At 49.6% G+C, this 18468-nt stretch overlaps 5 protein-coding genes across 5 annotated transcripts; 3 read left to right on the top strand and 2 right to left on the bottom strand.

Annotated features, from left to right (window-relative positions):
- Positions 1-1122: 1122 nt before the first annotated feature.
- BDW47DRAFT_105527 (MFS general substrate transporter) lies at positions 1123-2948 on the bottom strand. Its single transcript, XM_024812588.1, has 5 exons — positions 2626-2948; positions 2190-2563; positions 1914-2117; positions 1690-1849; positions 1123-1631 (listed from the first exon to the last, which is right to left on the bottom strand). The coding sequence occupies exons 1-5, from the start codon at positions 2763-2765 to the stop codon at positions 1220-1222; spliced, it is 1290 nt and encodes a 429-aa protein (XP_024672231.1). The 5' UTR covers positions 2766-2948; the 3' UTR covers positions 1123-1219.
- A 1659-nt stretch (positions 2949-4607) lies between these two features.
- Positions 4608-6514, top strand: BDW47DRAFT_29841 (5-aminolevulinate synthase). Its single transcript, XM_024818688.1, has 4 exons — positions 4608-4849; positions 4903-5123; positions 5189-5594; positions 5654-6514. Exons 1-4 carry the CDS (start codon positions 4747-4749, stop codon positions 6490-6492), a joined length of 1569 nt encoding a protein of 522 aa, XP_024672230.1. The 5' UTR covers positions 4608-4746; the 3' UTR covers positions 6493-6514.
- An 845-nt stretch (positions 6515-7359) lies between these two features.
- Positions 7360-9500, top strand: BDW47DRAFT_29821 (CAAX farnesyltransferase subunit beta RAM1). The gene is made up of 7 exons (XM_024818687.1): positions 7360-7953; positions 8021-8176; positions 8237-8311; positions 8368-8495; positions 8561-8678; positions 8739-9017; positions 9076-9500. Exons 1-7 carry the CDS (start codon positions 7460-7462, stop codon positions 9353-9355), a joined length of 1530 nt encoding a protein of 509 aa, XP_024672229.1. The 5' UTR covers positions 7360-7459; the 3' UTR covers positions 9356-9500.
- A 3961-nt stretch (positions 9501-13461) lies between these two features.
- BDW47DRAFT_29779 (uncharacterized protein) lies at positions 13462-15524 on the top strand. The gene is made up of 3 exons (XM_024818686.1): positions 13462-14082; positions 14164-14256; positions 14304-15524. The coding sequence occupies exons 1-3, from the start codon at positions 13713-13715 to the stop codon at positions 15296-15298; spliced, it is 1458 nt and encodes a 485-aa protein (XP_024672228.1). The 5' UTR covers positions 13462-13712; the 3' UTR covers positions 15299-15524.
- On the bottom strand, positions 15421-16101 carry BDW47DRAFT_125644 (uncharacterized protein; the record flags this gene model as incomplete). Its single annotated transcript, XM_024816422.1, has 3 exons — positions 15421-15489; positions 15632-15892; positions 16000-16101. The coding sequence occupies 3 exons, from the start codon at positions 16099-16101 to the stop codon at positions 15421-15423; spliced, it is 432 nt and encodes a 143-aa protein (XP_024672227.1).
- Positions 16102-18468: the final 2367 nt, after the last annotated feature.

The following is an 18468-nucleotide window of genomic DNA, read 5'->3' as shown; positions in this document are numbered from 1 at the left end:
AGAGCGCTCTTCACCGATAAACACTGATGATGAAGTTTTATCTTCTCTATGGCCGAATATGAAGACACATAAGTGAGGCGTTTCGTTCTGGGCGAGGAGAGACTGCTCCCTGATCGTATTCAAAACTCTCTCCAGAAGATCCCTCCGGGGAACAACACGCAGGTTGTTAACATGGAACATATCAGGAAGCAAGTCCCTATCCAAGACGATAAGCCGCTCCCCCTGGGGGGCGTTCCCCTGAGGATTGCCATGCGCATACTCAGTGTTTTTCTCGACAAGGTCATTGGAGTGTTCCGAAAATTTGGCTGGTGGACTCCATTCTGTTGGGGTTCAAGAGTTCAAAGCCCACGAACCTGGGATCTGGTTGCTTATAAAGGCAGGGAAACCTAAGTTAGGAAGGCAGTTATGACGGCTGGCCCGGGTATTGGACCATGGTTGACTATGTTGATTCTATGATATCCAGTCAGCATGCGGAAATCATCAGAAATGGGAAACCGTAACCATTAGGTTCAATTATTCCAGAAATTCACGAAATTTGCTTATAAAGATTAGCACCTCAGCCCAGAAATATAGATCTAAAAATAAAAGCGCAATAGCAAGACAAAAGTATTGTATAGGAAGACATGGGGTGTGGTTATCAAAGCTATTAGTAGTAGTAGTAGTAGTAGTAGTAGTAGTATTTATTAACGCCCTGGCGGGCTCTATGAGTGTCTGCCGGCGGGCCCACCCCCTAGGAGGTTATATAGTTATAGAGGCGCGCCCTCGTCATATAATTATATTATGATATCTTCTACGTCTCATTCCTAGTATCGGTTCGAATTACAAGAATCATGATTTTAGTCTCTGATATGACTATTTAGTTACATGTCTTGCTAGTTTATCACATATTATATTCAGTCACTACATTCCTTCATCTTATGCATGGTTTTTGAGAATATTGGCATGTCGGTTTAAGATTAAATTAATTATTACCATTTTACTGCTTGTAAAACTGTAATAATTGCTAAGGGTGTTCACTTGTTGTTTTGGTTTGTTCTATAGTTGTAAGACCTTGTGGCGTGGCATTTCAATCCTCTATACTATATCTCCCAGGGTATATATACATCACTGCAATTCCACTCGAGGAAACCCAATGTATCGTGCTCAAAATTTAGTCTATCATTCTTCACCGATAGAACATAGTCATACCAAATCACCGACACCGCCAACCCCGTAGATTTCAAATCTTCACATCCAACGCAAACCCGAACCGAAGATATCTCGTCAGCATCACACAAACAGTAGATAGAATCATGAACGCCCCAGCGAAGATCCACGTTCCCTGATACTCACTCTGCACATCAGACACATCAGTCCCCGACGGACGCAAACAAGCACCGGCAATCGGATTCCCGATCAGCGCACCAAACGCCGCAATGGTGTAGGCGAGACCCATCCTCCCGCCCAGCTCCGACTGTTTACTGGTAAGGTTTGCAATCGTGGCTGGAGGGAGAGAAACCATGCCGCCTGATACAAGACCGTAGATGAGAGAAATCACGATCAGACCGGGAATATCGTGGGAGAACCTCCATACGAATAGGATAACGGCTGAGAAGAGGCAAGATGGGGCCATGATGTTGACGCCTCCGAATCTAGATGTGACATGGTGAGTCTGATGTTGTGGAGAATATGATTCGGTACGGTACTGACCGGTCTGCGAGGAAATTTGGGCCTATGCGGCCGACCAGACTAGCTGCGTTCATGAGACTGAGGAGGTAGAATGACATGTCTTCGCTGACGTTCAGCGAAAGGGCATATCGCTGGATGTAGAAGAATGGGACGTAGACGGAGGCAATCATTAGGGTAAATGCTGTTTGTTTGGCAGGCGTTAGTCTACGCAGAAGAAATGGTAAACAGGGGATGAGGGGGTATACCCGCAACGAAAGCCATATATGACCGATCTCGGAAGTGTTTGAATTCGATCAAGGCGGTTGCTCTGCGCGGACGCGGACGCAGTTTCATGACTGCACAGCAAATCATCAGACATCCCAGGATGAGAAAGGTCAGGGCTCGTACAGCCCATGCAAAGCCGATCTGGACGAAGAGTCGACGGAGCATGATCGGGTAGATAATTCCGGCTGCAGTTTCATGATTAGCACTCTCATGATAGTCATATAATAGTATAGACAGTGAGAATGAGCGTCGCTTACCCAGACTGCTGCCAGTGGCAGCGATGCCGGTGGCGATCATCCTCTTCTTGGAGAAGTACAGAGGGATCACGGCCACCGATGTAAGTCCCAAGAGCCCACTACCGAGCCCAACACAGATTCCCTGTGCGAGGAGAATCTGCCAGTATGTGGTGCTAAGCGATGTCATGAACATCCCAAAGACTTCGAGGAATGTTCCCATGATGAGCAGGATGCGCAGGTGGCCAGCATCCAGGAACCAACCCGCAAAAACACCCACCAACATGGTGAGGAATAGCTGTATAGAGCCGATCCATGATATAGCAGAGGGACTAGAGGTTGGGAGGTGGGTGTGGGAGTAGTATGTCTCGAAGACTCCAAAGGAGTTGGTTAGACCCCTGACAGTGACGATCAGATGGACATGGTCATCACCAGTTGCGAGCACGGTGAGAAGACTCACCAGGTGTTTGCGAAGAGGATCCAGCTACCCAAGACCTGTAGCCAGGCCTGCAAGCCTCCATCCATGCGATATCCTGCCTCATCCTCCTCGGAGACGGCCACAGGGACCTCCTCGTGAGCTTCTTTCCTTTCTGTCGCCATTTTGACTCGGGTGTAAGAGATGACGACCCACGAGTGGCTTAAACTGGATGTTGATACTTGATGTGCAATTCAAACTGATTCTGGACCCGATGAGTGATATCAACTGCCTCGAAGGTGTATGCAATTTAGGACGGCAGCATTAGGTAACGGATACTACTCGACTATCTTGAACGGAGGAAGCCGAGAGCATCCATACTGAAACTTTTTCTCTCACCGTCTACAGGGGAGTTTATTAGAATCTAACAGGGCGGGACTTCTTTCCGCGGGAAATCATGGTCACATCAGAGGCCCACTTGGGTTAAAGGGACTGGTGAGAGACGGGTTACAGCTGAGCGTCGTTCAGACTAGTGCTCAGCGTGGTTCAGAAAATTGCACTGAATTTTTCAAATCATGCCAAGCTACTGTCTCACATATGCTGAGTATAGTTCAGGAATTTAGGCTCTTTAGAAATACCCGCATTAAGCGTTTTCAAAAGTGTCTGTGCATAGCCTTGTAAAGCAGCTATATAGAGTCCCTGTGTCTAGTAGGGTCTAGTAGAATCTAGTAAGGTTCTAGTAGGATTCCATGGACGCTTTTTGGGGCTCTACGCAGGGTACGTTTAGAGACTGTACAGGCAATTCTAGATGAGGGGAATATAGCCGAGTATAATACAAATTATGGTTATCCTCTTAATTAGACAAGTTACTTCGTGAACCATGCCGAGTATTTTTCCAGCTCTGTTCTGGACCACGCCGAGCACTAGTCTGAACCACGCCCAGCTGCTAGCCCGGTGAGAGAGAGACAGGCCTGTAGTTGACCAGCGAGACCATGGGATGATTGCTTCTCTAAACGAATGAAGATAGTCCGGTGGTAGTTAGTACATATGGGGGATAGTGAGAGAGGTAGGGTATGATCGCGGTGAACGGACGCCCCCAAACTAGGGTTGGCGCCCGATGTCCTCTAATAAAATGGGGGCACCAAAAAAGCTTTAGTTTGGTGGATATCCATCGCACAGCCAACGCTAAGCCGACGGCAACTTTAGGGTACCGACACTATGACAGGGGTTCAAAAGCGAGCGAAACGGCCAATGGGCTATTCAGAATGGGCGGAATCTTCCGTCTCTATCCATCCCGTACTCAGTCCAGACTATAGAGTAATGCCCTAGCTGAGCTAGCTCTCGGATGACCAGCGTCTGGCCCGACCCGTGATGGCCGATGCACCAGCACTACTTTCCCGGACGTGATTCGTTACTACACTCCTAGAAGTCATCCTTATGTCCTGAAGATGTCCCCTACATACGTTTTAGTGTAGATCAATCCACCCCGGTGGGGTATACTACGGTACGTACTCCATCTGCTTCGCATACCGAGTACGGAGTAAATGGCCCCAAGATCGGGCCCCGTACACATCGGGATCCCACTCTAACTACCTGGCTAGGCTGGCATGGAATTTTCGAGGTCTGAGTTAGTCTCATCTCACCAGCTTATCAGAGATAGTGGCGCTACTTGCATGGTCTTGCAGAACCATGTCGACTGCCGCTACGATCCTTTCGAAACGTAGATGCAGGCCCGTCCAGCCAATCTTGATGCCGTGCTCGCTAGGTATGCAACGTACTAAGCCCCTATATAGTTAGGTGACAGGCACACAATCCTGCTGGTTGCAACTACCGAAGCATATGTCGTGATAGTGAGATTATAGCGAGCCCCTTGCGAATATATCGGTGAGACACATCCCGTGAAGATTTAGCCGCTGTGCCAGAGGGAGTCTAGATCAAGAGCGAGGCATAGGCTGACGAATTTGCCGCTGTTCAGTACACAAATCGCATTCTCAAAATTTCGAATAATGTACCTCTTACAAAATCTTCTTACTTTTTTGAACACTCTACGGCGTTGCCCGATGTCACCTGGAACAATGAAAGCTCCGCTATTGCTGATGAGACCGGATATATATTGCGGCTCAATGTCTGCCCTGGAACTCCTAATCAATCGCACAATCAAGCAAGATGTTTCGTCTCCCAACTGCGCACAGCACTCTCCGTCGAGCCCAGTGCCATACGGTGATCAAGGCCGGCAAAGTAGTATCCACTCTTCCTCGACGATGCCTTGGTATGCACACATCCTCATACACGGCTACCAACTGAGCTGACTTGTTGTCTTAGCTACGGTCACTCATGATCCTTTCCGGCCAGTCTCTAGGCCTTCTTCTCGTGGCCCGCAATGGTTCCCGTATGAGGAGCACTATGAGAGCGTGATAACACGCAAGAAGACCGACAAGTCCTACCGTTGGTTCCGAAACGTCAACCGTCTTGCACAGGAGTTTCCGTACGCCCATTCCGCCGATGAACAAAGCCGGGTAGATGTGTGGTGTACCAATGACTACGTGAGTGTCCTTAGGGAGGGATGAGACATCAAGGTTCTGCAGTTGAGACTAACCTATTGTTTTAGCTTGGAATGGGTGGTAACCCTGAAGTCATCCAGACCATGCATGCAGTGCTGGACAAGTACGGAGCATGCTCCGGAGGCTCTCGGAATATTTCCGGTCACAATAAACATGCTATCGCATTAGAAGATACACTCGCACAGTTGCATAACAAGGAAGCCTCGTTGTATCTGAACTCAGGGTACACGGCCAATGATTGTGCGTTGACGGTCCTTGGATCTCAGCTTCCCGGCTGCGTCTTTCTCTCCGACGCATCGAACCACGCCTCGATCATCGAGGGAATCCGTCACTCTGGAGCATCGAAGAAGATCTGGGGTCATAACGATCTAGAGGACCTAGAGAACAAGCTGAAGTCCATCCCAAAGGACACTCCCAAGATCATTGTGTTCGAGTCTGTTTACTCCATGTGTGGTGAGTCGATTACCCCCTTCGCTCACAACGAACAACAAAACCAACAGCTCGATTTCCAGGCACGGTGAGCCCAATTGAGAAAATCTGCGACCTAGCAGACAAGTACGGCGCTATCACCTACATTGACGAAGTCCATGCCCTCGGCCTGTACGGACCCCACGGTGCTGGCGTCGCAGAGCATCTCGACTACGAGGCCCACCGCACAGAACGGCCACAGGGAACCGTCATGGACCGGATCGACATCTTCGCTGGCGCACTCGGCAAGGGTTTCGGCACAATGGGTGGGTATGTCGCCGGCTCAGCGGCACTCATCGACATGATCCGATCTGTGTCTTCGGGCTTCATCTTCACCACAGCACAGCCACCCCCCATCATGGCCGGGGCTAAAGCGGCCATTGACTTCCAGCGACGTAACCCCCAGAGTCGCATGGAGTTACAGCGCAATGTGCGGGCTGTCAAGAAGGCGTTCCGTGAGCACGGGCTCCCCGTCCTGCCCAACCAGTCACACATTGTTCCCTTGATGGTCGGTGACTCTGCAAAGTGTCAGCAGGTCGCTGATATCCTGTTTGACGAGTATCAAATTTACGCCCAGCCGATCAATAATCCCAGTGTTCCTCGGGGACAAGAGCGTTTGCGCATCTCGCCGACTGCCTCGCATACTCCCGCACAGCAACAGCATCTGCTGTCGTCGGTGGTGGAGGTATGGGGTCGGCTTGGATTGCCTACTCTTCGGGACTGGGAACGGGATGTGGACGGCAAAGTCAAGCTTGACTGGGATCCTGCTCGCGTTGGGTCACCGGTGTGGTCTAATAAGCAGCTGGATGTGGCTCCCAGAGAGTTGCTGTTTGATCCGAGCACATCGTCCGTGACTCTTGAGGATACACGTCTGGGGCAGTGAGACGGAACATGGTGGATGCAAAATGATTAGACATGATGATGAAAAAAGTCGCAAAAGTTTGATAGAATCCTACGTCACAAAATACAGCCAATTTATTCAATATTCAAGTTTTTCTCCCCAGCCTTGCCCCCTCCAGACAACCCCAGCCCGGCTCGCACTGGGGCCACGCCTGTATTTGAAATATCATGACCTTGCCAGTTAAACTATAATTCTATACAGATATTACTAATATCGTACCTGATGATTAGTGGTAATTTACGACCTGGTCCCTCCAACAGCACTGATCAAGTACCGTATCTTGCTAAATGCTAAGTCTCGGTTACACCCCTCATGAGACGATCATCGCGGATCACGAAGCTGGCATCCTTGATTGACGAGACTTGCACTGGATCGACGTCTGAATTGGAACAAATGTCCGAAGAGTTCATGAAATAGTATTATAACAGCAGAAAGGGGGGAAGAGGAAAAGAGAATCAATGGAGAAGGAGAAGAAAGAAAGAATGGATCAGCCGGTGTCAGAATGGAGGCAATTCGCCTGAAAAACAAGGCAAGAAAGAATATATCACGGGACCAGCCTCGGTTCATTTATCCGGAGCAGAAGGGTTGGCCAGAGTTTGGAAATTGTTGCCCGGTTGAATATTGAGTATGTCACATAGCTGAAGGCCTACCTGGATAATTGACCAGTCTTTCAATTTGTCATCATTTTTCAAATCGAGAAGAAATTGCTGTTGTAGCAGAAACAGAGTCTACTGGAACCTCTCTCGGGTTAGAAAGGGAGAGAGAACCCCACCTCCGTCAGGGAACAATGAATGAACATTCCTGCCCACCACCCCCCCCCCATTGACAACCAGAGAACAATAGTAAAAAGTACCCCTCCACAAAGTCGTATATAATTGTTCTCTCTCTAAAATACAAATCGCGAAGAGAGTGAGCCCCAAATCCTCATCTCTTCAAGATCCCATAATCCATGCCCGTTATTGCGGCGACCGGGAGACATCGCCGAAAAGTTCGCTTCTCATCGACCAACCAAGCACCTGCGGCTGAAGGATCCAAACATAGCTCATTCGCAAAAAGCTCTCCGTTGGCCGCGCATCGAGCGCCCCAGTCGAGCCGCACCACCATGACCGAGTCGTCCCCCGCGCAGCATCCCGGGGTCCCGGCGCTCTTCACAGAGCTGCCTCGGATCCGAGACTCCCTCTCCACCGAGACCACCGACCTCCAGCAGGAGACGGTGCAAAAATGCCTTTCCTTCCTGAAGGCGACCAGGAACCAAAGCGAACAGTACAATCGGCATGGCGTTCCGGGACTCCTCCGCGACGAGCACATCGCCTACTTGTATGACTCGCTAGAGGACTTTCCCGATACGTTTGTGTCGCTTGATGCCAGCCGCCCTTGGATGACATACTGGGCCTTGGCCGGTCTGGCTTTGCTCGGGGAAGACACCCGGAGAGTTCGTGAGCGGTAAGATGATGGCGCAGAGCCGATCCACTCCGCCGTCTCGGCTATGCTCTAAACGCTTTGATTTCAGGGCCCTGTCTACGTTTAGACCGATGCAGAACCCCACCGGTGGATTCGGTGGCGGCCACGGTCAGATGTCGCATTGTGCGTCTAGCTACGCGGTGGTGCTTTCCCTGGCGATGGTCGGGGGCGAAGATGCCTTCCGGTTGATAGATCGAAAAGCAATGTGAGTTATCCAACGCGTCCCGCCCGTGGGGGTCACAGCGTTTGCTCACGCTGGGATTAGGTGGAGATGGCTAGGACGGTTGAAGCAGGGCGATGGGGGCTTCACCATGTGCGAGGGTGGGGAAGAGGATGTGCGGTAATAGCTCTCTTTCATCGAAGCCTAAAGAGTTATGCGACTGACTGCCACTTCAGAGGCGCTTACTGCGCCATGGTGATCATCTCGCTTCTTGACTTGCCACTGGATTTGCCAGCGGAATCTGCAGCTCGGCAACACGGACGGGAGACCTTTACCAGTGGGCTCGCAGAGTATCTTTCTCGGTGTAAGTGATCGCATCACTGGCTGCCTTGTCTGTCCCAGGGTAGTTCAACTGATAACACCATATAGGCCAGACCTTTGAGGGGGGGATCTCCGGGAGCCCTGGTTCAGAGGCGCATGGGGCTTATGCGTTCTGCGCACTGGCCTGCCTCTGCATCCTCGGCCAACCCGAAGTCACCGTGTCCAGGTAAATCGCTGATTCCAATCCCCCTTTGCCCCGGAGCGCCCTACTGAGAGGATTAATTAGGTGCATGGACCTGCCGTTGCTCCTCTCCTGGCTTTCTGCCCGACAGTATGCCCCGGAGGGAGGCTTTTCCGGACGGACCAATAAACTTGTGGATGGGTGTTACAGTCACTGGGTCGGAAGTTGCTGGCCATTGATCCAGTCTGCTCTCGATGGCCCGCTGTCGACTGCAGCGTCGCAGTCTACCTCCGTTGGTCGCCTGTATAGTCGCGAGGGACTGACTCGATATATCCTTGCTTGTTGCCAGTCCAAGAACGGGGGGCTTCGCGACAAGCCCGGCAAGTGAGTTTTTGTTCAATCGACAATATCCATCGTCTCTTATACTGATACGTTTTACCAGACGTCCCGACTCGTACCACACGTGCTATACCCTCACAGGCCTGAGCAACACCCAGCATCACCACTACCGGACCGAGTCAAGCGCCAGCACCAAAGACACACTCCCCTCATCATTTCAGTGGAAACATCGCCCGTTCGTCGCCTCCGACGACAAAGGCCAAGACCGGAACGTCTTTGACGAGAGTGACCGGCTGAGAGCCTCCCACCCGGTATATGTGATTCCCTACGAGGCTGCAGAGGGGATGCGTCTCTGGTTTGAGCACGAGCCCTTTAATCCTTGAGATTCCCCCCTTCCTCACCCTTGCAAGGGCATGGATAGAAGAAAGAAAACAGAGGGAATGATAGAACAAAGTAATATCAGTAAAAAATGAGGAAAAATGGTTACGGCCCTACACTCCCGGCAAGTGACACAGAACAGCATGGATCCGTGTACAATAAGCATGTAATCAATCTACCGGCTACGATCCCAAATAAGTTGAACATGTCGTTCACAACTACGCGGGCTGGGCGGGGGAAGAAAATGAGAGTACCAAGAAAGTCCGCTCTGAACAAAGCAAGGGATCGAAGGACGCCCTCTCACCAAATCGAGCCACCTGCAGTGCGCTATGGCATCATCATCATCGTCATCATCTTCATTATCATCTGTATCAAACCCAACCCACTAGATCAACAGAATGAATCCAGCGACAGCTAGCACTTCCTGTAGAGCCGGAGTAGCACTACCCACTTACCTACCTACCTACCTGGTCAACTAAATTAGCATTCGTTAAGCCAACGCATGCAAAATGTTCCAACCCTCAGTACGACGTAAGCATCTCCACTTTATATATTGATTGATTGATTGATCTGGGGTTGTATCACCTGTGACCGCCGAGTCTGTCTATCTTCTTCCTTCAGAACCCGGGACCCCTGTAATTACATACATACGGAGACCCAGGGAGGTAGATGCATGTAATAAGAGAACACACGGCTCAGTGGGTGTTGATGGGAATTGGTTCAGCTATCTCTTTTATTGACCATGATTTTTGTTTTTATTTTTCTTTTGTTTCTTCAAAAGACCACACTAACCTAGCCCAGACTGGTCCTTAACTTCTTGACGTCATTTGCAGAAGCAACCACATTTCAGTCCTATACCCCAACAACTCACCCCATCCAGAAAGTAAGGTACGCACAGACAATACAATAACCTACATCCAGCATGTCCAACGAAAGTCTCGCGGAAGAATTACCCAATCCCACCGGGGCAGATGAAAGTTAGACGAAAACCTAATATAGACTCAATCAAACCCAAAGATACGTCTTCATTCCCCGAGAAAGTCAATTGGACGGGTTTAATCCAACCGGTTGAATAAATCCTACCGAGGTAGTTAGTTACCAGGAGGATTGAAAGTTCTCTTGCTTGTTTGGTGTGGAAGTGCATGGGTTTCCCCGCTGAATAATAAACAAAAGGTTTGCCAACTCATCGTTGCATTCGCGGTTGACTACGGAAATGGCGGAAGTAGAATCCTAGGATCCACTGGATTATCTATTTTATCTCATTTTACTTATTATTTTATATTGGTCTATTCTATTTAATTTAGTTCAATTAATTTGAGGGTCCAGAGACGGTTGAATTTCAGTGAGTAAAATCGAGTAAAACAAAGTAGGGGAAATGAACAAAAAGCCCTATCTACAATAACAACGGATTGTTTTGTCTTTCGGTTTACCTATCCATGTGGGCCAGACTAGTAAAGCCTCCCTGATGGAGCTATGAGCCTGTGCTGCACATGCAGATTAGCCATTCCCATAGATGATCTGGCTCTCACAGGATTCCTTCCGGACTCTTCCTGACTCTTCCTGACTTCCTGATCATTTATGCTTGCTTACTCTCTTCCACTCAATCCATCCTTCTCGTTTCATATAAGCTGCGGGGTTTCGAACAGCCTCTCCTGCATCCAAGACTCGGCGCATAACGAAGGTAATTGCCAGAAAAAAAGAGAAAAGAACGAAAAGAACACATTCTGAGGAACAACCGCTAGATCGGCGGCGAATTACAGCGTGGCCGATGGGACCAGGACGAGGTCTCTTCCATATGCCGGCCCACTGGCAATGAGCCATGCCAGCGCATCAACGTTTCAACCATACTTACTCATGGATGATTCCCATCCTGCCCCTCCCCCCCTCCCCGTCCTGGTCTCCAGCATTAGGGCGCATGCGATCATCGAATTTTCCTCGGATCTGGGCCCCTTCGACCAATCTGCTGGGGATGTCTAATTGAGCCGGTCTGGAAACCGTTGGCTGGATGGATCATGACTAGCATGGTTACTTGTTTATCTTATTACTTTTTTCTTTTTTTTCGTGCGAGTTCATTTGTCGCGGTGTTATGATGGGATTCTGGTCCCCTCTCCCTATGATCATGTATGATATGAGCGATGATTATGGTTTTGGTCCCTCAGGGTCTTGTCTTGCTGAAATGAAGGAAACCCCACCTGTTTATTTGAACCCTTTATACCTACTTACCTTCTTTCCTTCTGTCCCGAGACCATGAAAACAATTGCTCGTCTTTCTTTTCTTTTCTCTTCTTCTTCCCTGTTATATGGCACATTGCTGCTGTCTCCCGTCAACCGCCACGTCTCCCGCCCCTCTCAGGGTCCCGTCTTCACGCGCCATTGATCCATATCTCTCTGATCCGCTTCCTGGTCACGGCGCACTTGGGCTCGCTCCGTAAAGGAACGTGGCCATTGGGCATCAACAAACGCAATCAAGCGCGGGTTTCCATGTCTCTGGCTTGATTGCTAGTCACTGAACTATCGGGGCTATCCCGTGCCACCTATTGGGCCTCATCATGTACTATATCCTCTACCTGGCCAGTATGTAGTCGTTTTCGTTTGCTGTTTGCTTGATTGATTCCATTAATCGCTAGATTGATCTCATTGGATCAATTGGTGCCCTTCTTCGTCATCCTCTCATATCCTATTCGTGTCCTATCTTATTTTTATCCATCCATTTACCCTCTTCATCTGAATACCCAGACCCAGAATAAGCCGTCCTACCAGGGATTAGATAAAGGGTTCTCCTATATCCACCGATCGTGATTTGCTGTCTTTCCACCCAGGCCATCAATCAGTCGTTTGCTGCCTGTTTGCTCGCCGCCTGCATACGTACATGCATACATACATACACGCACAATACAACTCCTCCCCGAAACCTCCCCTACAAGCTCATCCTCCCCCCAACTCCAAATGCAAGACCAAAAATAACCCCCCAAAACAGGTCTTTGCCGCCGCCGCCGCTGGCCCGAACCCCTCTACGAATCCTACACCGACACCACAGGATTCACCTGCATCGTGCGCGTCAACAACCGCGAGTACCAGACGGACGCAGTGTGTAAGTCCGAGACGCTGGCGCGCGAGAACGCCGCCATGCGCGCGTATCTCATCTGCCGTGACTTCTCTGTGAACGACGGAATGTATCCCGTGGGCCACGACCACGGCGGCGTCATCCAGGGTATCCCTGTGGCTATTGGGACGGGCCGGAAGGGTCGTCTCGGCGATGATATCGATACTTCTACCAGTGCGAGTCTGGAGAGTAGGAGTGGGGGGAGTAGTCCTCAGAGTTGTGAGTTGGGGTATCTGGGGAGGGAGAGAAGGGAGGTTGGGCCGGGTAGGGTGGTTGCTTTTGGGGGGAGAGCTATGTAAGGCTGTCTGTATTGGGTGGGAAGATAGGAAGAGAAGGGAGAGAGAAAGGTGAAGAGTAGGGAAGAAGGAGGGGAGGAAAATCTCAATGGACCAAAATAGGTATTGATGGCGCGACGACTTATGACATGACTTGAATATCCAGATAGATCGATTGCCAGTCTTTTTCCAATTCTTTCTTTTTATTCTGATATGACGAGTATCGATGATGGGGAGGGAAGAACATGACCAAAGATGATCTCTCGTTACTTATCTCTCTATCTTCTTGAAATTGACTTGCTTCTATGCCTCATTGCAGTGGCCTGCGGTTTAATGAATGAATGGCCGCCAAACAATCTACAATGATCACCCAGGCACCATCTGCGCATGATTCGAACCGAAGCTCTGTCAACGTGTCTCATATAGCGAATCCGCGTTGGAAGAAATGTCGACTACTAGGCTATTTTTAAATAATAGTCACACCGCCATTTACACCTATAATTGACGACCAATTGGCCACATAAGACGCTTGGATGTATACTCTGTAGGTCAACAATGCAATTATTGCCTCAGGCACACATTTATAAATAATCGAAAGCTGACTCACCATGACGTAGACGATCCCGATCCGCCTCTTAGCTTCGATCGAAGCTTCCAGGAAACCTGGAACACAGCCCGATCTACACCCATACGTCAGTACATGTCTCTCTTTCTCTTTAAAATTAAGGAGAGACGCAGGGATACAATGACAACACTAACCCCTATCTCCATTTCAACAGACCGATACCCAATGGACGATTGACTACAAAACTCAATTCTGCCCGAGACTACCTGCTATACTTCATCGCTCAATCTATCATTACCATCCAGAGAACATGTTGTGCTCTCGCTGTGGACTGGCATACTCTTCTTCTTGCAATTAAGCCTAGACTCAGTGGCTTATGCCAGTGTGTTTCATTTTCCCACTTGATTTCATTTTGGCGCGATGTATTCCGCCCCAATGCGGTGTCTGCCTATAGGGCGCGCCGCCACCGCGGCAGCAGCGACGGTTTCTCGTCCGTCGGGGCGTTTCGCGGATCGGATAAGCTGCTCTGTGCTTCAGATGCCGTGGCTTCTCCCGCCGTGTCGGGGGTTCTCATTTACCGCTGGGAATAGCGTTGGGAGGACAATTCCCCACGGAAAATCGCATGGCGGGAGGAATGACACGGGTAGGCTGGAGAGGCTGGAGTTGGAGAGGGGTGCCCGGTCTGAGGCTGAGGATGCGAAAGGGAGTGGAGGGGGGAAACCGCATAAAAAGAGGAAAAAAGGGGGGGCTGTAGGGTCGAGGCAGCAATTGGCGGATGCGATGACCAAAGGTATGTTACACTGATGTCCAGAGGGAAAGGGGCGGAGTGAGGAAAGGATATTATGAGGATAGGGCTGAGAATAAGGTACAGGGAAGCTGTTGACAACGCCGTCGAAGCTGTTCAAACTTTTGATTCCGTTGACGACGTCGGAGGAGTCGGAGCAGGATCATCGGCAGAGCAGAGGTTGGTCTTCCTGTCTTGTTGGTAAAGATAGACGCTAATTGGAATAGATGTCGAGCCAATTGCCATCTTGGTGCATCCGCAGCAACCTCTCTCCCAACTGAAACAGCTCATTCAAAATGAAATCCCCCCGATAGCCGTCGACCAAGGACGGTCCATCCCGCCAGAAGTATCCTTCCTAGCGCTCCAAATCGACGACAACCCAATCCTACCACGAAAAGCCATCTACGAGGCGACCGACACAGAAGTTAACAAGCTCAAAGACGGCGGAGCAGGCAAGTACCGAGCATGGGGGGGCGAAGAAGACGCCGACAACCAAGACGACCCCTACACGTACCTGCACCAGACCGCACCCGAAGAAAAGAAGCGGTTCGTGCGGTGGTCGCAAGCCACCGAGATCGGCGACTTCGTGCGCGACGCATCACGGGCACGCGAATTCGTCGTCAGCGTGGAGGGCGCACCAACCGGCCTCCGGCTCATCCACGTGGAGGTGCCGACGTTCAACGAACGCACGCACTTCCTGCGCATGCGGCTGCGCAAGATCTCCGATCGGATCAAGACGATGGCGGAGGTGAAGCACGAGTGCGATGCGCTGGCGCAGCGGGGCGCGCAGCGGGTGGCCATTTGCGGGTTCGGCATCCTCGCGTCGTGGTGGTGCCTGGTGTACAAGCTGACGTTTGGGACGGATCTGGGCTGGGACACGATGGAGCCTGTGACGTACCTGGTCAGTTTGTCGACGCTGATGGGCGGCTACTTGTGGTTCCTCTACCATAACCGCGAGATATCCTACCGGTCTGCGCTGGACTTTACGATCAGCGCGAGGCAGAAGAAGCTGTATCAGGCTAAGGATGTGGATCTACATCTGTGGGCGTCGCTCATTGACGAGGGCAATATGCTGCGTCGGGAGATCAAGACCATCGCGGCGGAGTATGATGTTGTGTGGGATGAGACGAAGGATGAGCGGGATGAGCGCGTTACGGAGGCGCTGAAGAAGCAGCGAAATGACCGGAATGGATCTCCTAAGGAAGACGATGGGGATGATTAAATTATTATAAGGTCGTCTATTATCTCAACCATCCATCTACCATTCTCTACATCCGTTCCAATCCATTGCAATGCCAGACCATTTCTCTCGACCCGACCATCCACCGACCATCTACCCATTCCTCACAGGATCATAATATCTCGTCGCAGGGCCCTCATCAGCCTGTCTCGGCTGGTTCGATCTTCCTTGTCCTACACATAAATCAGCAATACGTCAAACAACCAAATATACACATCCCCAAAGCCCAAAGCCCAAAATCAAAAACCTAAAAAAAAAAAAAAAGAAAGACAAACCAGAATCATCCCCCTTCCTCCTATTCCTATTATTCCTCACATCCCTCGACCGAAACACACTATACAGCAACCAACCCGCCACCCAATTCGGCCCATACTCGCCCGAGGTGTCGCCCCTCGCAAAGAGCGGTTTCGTTAGCGGGCCCGCATTCTCGGCGATGTCGCGGATGGCGAGACGCTGGCGCTCGGGGCGAATGTGGTGCCAGAAGAAGGGCGGGCGCGTGGCGGGGTCGTTGGCTACGCTGTCGAGGAGGCTGGAGGTGTCTTCGTTTAGGCGGCTGTATACTCTGATTGCGTCGTCCTATTATATTATATGAACATATGCCTCCGTATATATGTATATATATATGTGTGTGTGTGTGTGTGTGTGTGTGTGTGTGTGTGTATTCAGGGTGAATGGGGACATACTCTCATGGCGCGGTAGAATTGCTCATGGTGCGGGTCGTGGGAGTTGAGGCCCAGCGCTTGCATGAATTCTTCTTTGGATGCTCGGGGGCCTACGGGGGGCATTGATCTGTTTTTTTCCCTTATTCTTCGTTTCTCTGGGTATGGTCGTTCGTGGTGTTGAGCTGTGGTGGATTGAGGTCGAGATAGATAGATGGGATAGGATAGACGGGTTATAAGCTGGTGATTGATGTCGATATCAGGAGAGGAGGAAAGAAAGAAGAAAGGAGGGGGACAAGCCAGTAAAGAAAAAGAAATCAAAGTCGAGTCGAACAAGAACAATAGACGTGGGATGGAGAATAGAATAGGAATAAATGCGAATGCAAATGCAACCTTTGAGACACGACACGACACCATTCGAGTAGTATATAAAAAACCACTGGAAGACGAGTTCGATGAGCGTTTCTCACCGCATTGAATCTTAGAATAACTTTTTCTTTTCCTATCTTTTGTCTCCTTATTGAAGACGGATAAAAAATAAACAATAATAAAAGAAATATATCTCAGGAGAAAGTGAGTGCCAGGTCAAGGTAATTCCCCATCTCAGCACCCTCACCAACCAACCAGGGCCGACAAACGTCGCACAGCACCCGTTAATTTATTCAATGACCAGAGCATATCATCCAGAATGAGGACGCTCCCATACACCATCTTTACTACAGGATGGACTGATTGTCGGCCGCCTGCCGCGTTTGAAGCCGGATAGCGACGAGCCGTACTCCAACGATTCAGCATGAATGTATGGATTCCTTACTGGGCCTATTAGTACTGACTTACCATTCATCCTAGGAAGCTGCAATGGTTGTCCCAGTCGGGTCGGATTATCGTTGCAGTCTTAGGCTTTGGGTGTAGTACTGTGGTAGTCATACAAGGTAAGTAGACATAGACCTAGCTAGGAACAGTAAGACAACGATACCACCTGGTTCCTAACTACAGATAATCAAAGAGATAAATACGAAGAAAGGGTTTGTTCCAAACGGTCTCGCATGCATCAACAACCAAACCAACGCGACTCCGCTAGAGACAAGACAAGACAAGACGCGATGCAGCCCCGTTGTGTGAGCCACCAAACAGAAGAGATGATAATAAGAATAGAAAAGCAATAAATCCCCGACAAGAAAGAGAACGCAAACAGATGAAAGCAATCGGACCACCGTACAAAGGTTCGGACTTGGCAGCGCGGAGCTGGTTCGTTGGATGGACGGGCGTCATGTACGTAGCCGTCTTGTTGTGTAGCATGGGCTGGAGATGGTTCCGGAGGATTTATCCTTTTTGTTTTTCTTTCTCTTCTATGTTGTCTTGGCTGTTATGTTGGTCTTGTCTAGGCATGTAGTATAGAGGAATATTTCTATAACAATGTTCGGTTGTTGACTAGACCTTCAAGGGATCGTATGATATTAGATGGCTAACATTTGATACACGCAGCGGACAGCTAGATAGATAAACAACAGACAGTAATCAAAAGGCCCAAAACAAAGTAAACAAAGTAACCTCCCGACCCCGTTTGCAGACTCACTCAATCCTCTCCCGAGGTTCCCACTCCACTCCACCACACATCATACCTATATAGTATCATCCAGATCATGCAAACAAACCCTATCCACCCAACAGAAACAGACTTCCTCCCCTGCAGATGTTGCCCTCTGCCGTGCAACCTGTCTGTCAATTTCCGCTTGTGCATTTCCGTCTGCTTTATGGATTCTGTTGCTTTGTAGGTTCGTACATACGTACATATGTGCTTTTCTGGGAAGTTGGAATGGAGGTCGGGGGCGGATTGTGGTGGGACAGACCGTTGGTTGCATACATACCTTGGTAGGGGGAATACAATAGGGAGTAACCCATTGTATATGATCTTATCTGTTTCGTTAATATAATATATATACCTATTAGGTATATAATAGGGGTTCAAGTAAGATAACGAGGAATGAAGATAGGTAGATGATAAACAACCCAAGAAGGGAGAATCACCAATAGACTGGAACGTATCAAACATGATATAGAGCCAAGTAAGGATGAAGCATACAAACACGCCACACTATACCGCGTTTTCCACGAGGACACCTCCATATCCACATCCGCCAATCCTGCATTCTCGGTTTCTTACCTACTACTAGAATAATATATCCATGGTAGGTAGGAGGCAGTAACAACAAGAAAACAAGCAAACATCATCAAGTTAACAAAAACAATCTGAAATCAAAGTTATTCAAGACAAAAGGGAAGGAAAAAAAGACCCGACGAATCCTTACCAAGATCGCAGCCAAAAGTCGTGCACCGCACCGGGTCGAGGGGTGCGCGACAAGACACGACACAGCATGGCGAACGGACGGAGTGAGTGAGGCGGTTGTACAGGGTTCTAGTTTAGTGTCTACTACTGATGGTTGATGTTATAATATATTATCATATTATTCTGATTATAATTTGTTTATAGCT

This window comes from Aspergillus candidus (genome assembly GCF_002847045.1).
Source record: "Aspergillus candidus strain CBS 102.13 unplaced genomic scaffold BDW47scaffold_21, whole genome shotgun sequence".
In the NCBI taxonomy this organism is placed as follows: domain Eukaryota; kingdom Fungi; phylum Ascomycota; class Eurotiomycetes; order Eurotiales; family Aspergillaceae; genus Aspergillus; species Aspergillus candidus.
This window is presented reverse-complemented; position numbering and strand designations above follow the sequence as displayed.

Bases quoted from the DNA above. Each gene is read 5' to 3' on its own strand.
- BDW47DRAFT_105527 (XM_024812588.1), bottom strand. From the start codon at position 2,765: ATGGCGACAGAAAGGAAAGAAGCTCACGAGGAGGTCCCTGTGGCCGTC. The intron at 2,118-2,189 runs GTAAGCGACGCT...ATGAAACTGCAG, and splicing joins TGCCACTGGCAGCAGTCTGG to CCGGAATTATCTACCCGATC. The intron at 1,850-1,913 runs GTATACCCCCTC...CCAAACAAACAG, and splicing joins ATATATGGCTTTCGTTGCGG to CATTTACCCTAATGATTGCC.
- BDW47DRAFT_29841 (XM_024818688.1), top strand. From the start codon at position 4,747: ATGTTTCGTCTCCCAACTGCGCACAGCACTCTCCGTCGAGCCCAGTGC. The intron at 5,124-5,188 runs GTGAGTGTCCTT...CTATTGTTTTAG, and splicing joins TGTGGTGTACCAATGACTAC to CTTGGAATGGGTGGTAACCC. The intron at 5,595-5,653 runs GTGAGTCGATTA...CTCGATTTCCAG, and splicing joins GTCTGTTTACTCCATGTGTG to GCACGGTGAGCCCAATTGAG.
- BDW47DRAFT_29821 (XM_024818687.1), top strand. From the start codon at position 7,460: ATGCCCGTTATTGCGGCGACCGGGAGACATCGCCGAAAAGTTCGCTTC. The intron at 8,177-8,236 runs GTGAGTTATCCA...CGCTGGGATTAG, and splicing joins TTGATAGATCGAAAAGCAAT to GTGGAGATGGCTAGGACGGT. The intron at 8,312-8,367 runs GTAATAGCTCTC...CTGCCACTTCAG, and splicing joins GGTGGGGAAGAGGATGTGCG to AGGCGCTTACTGCGCCATGG.
- BDW47DRAFT_29779 (XM_024818686.1), top strand. From the start codon at position 13,713: ATGTATTCCGCCCCAATGCGGTGTCTGCCTATAGGGCGCGCCGCCACC. The intron at 14,083-14,163 runs GTATGTTACACT...AATAAGGTACAG, and splicing joins GGCGGATGCGATGACCAAAG to GGAAGCTGTTGACAACGCCG. The intron at 14,257-14,303 runs GTTGGTCTTCCT...TAATTGGAATAG, and splicing joins GGATCATCGGCAGAGCAGAG to ATGTCGAGCCAATTGCCATC.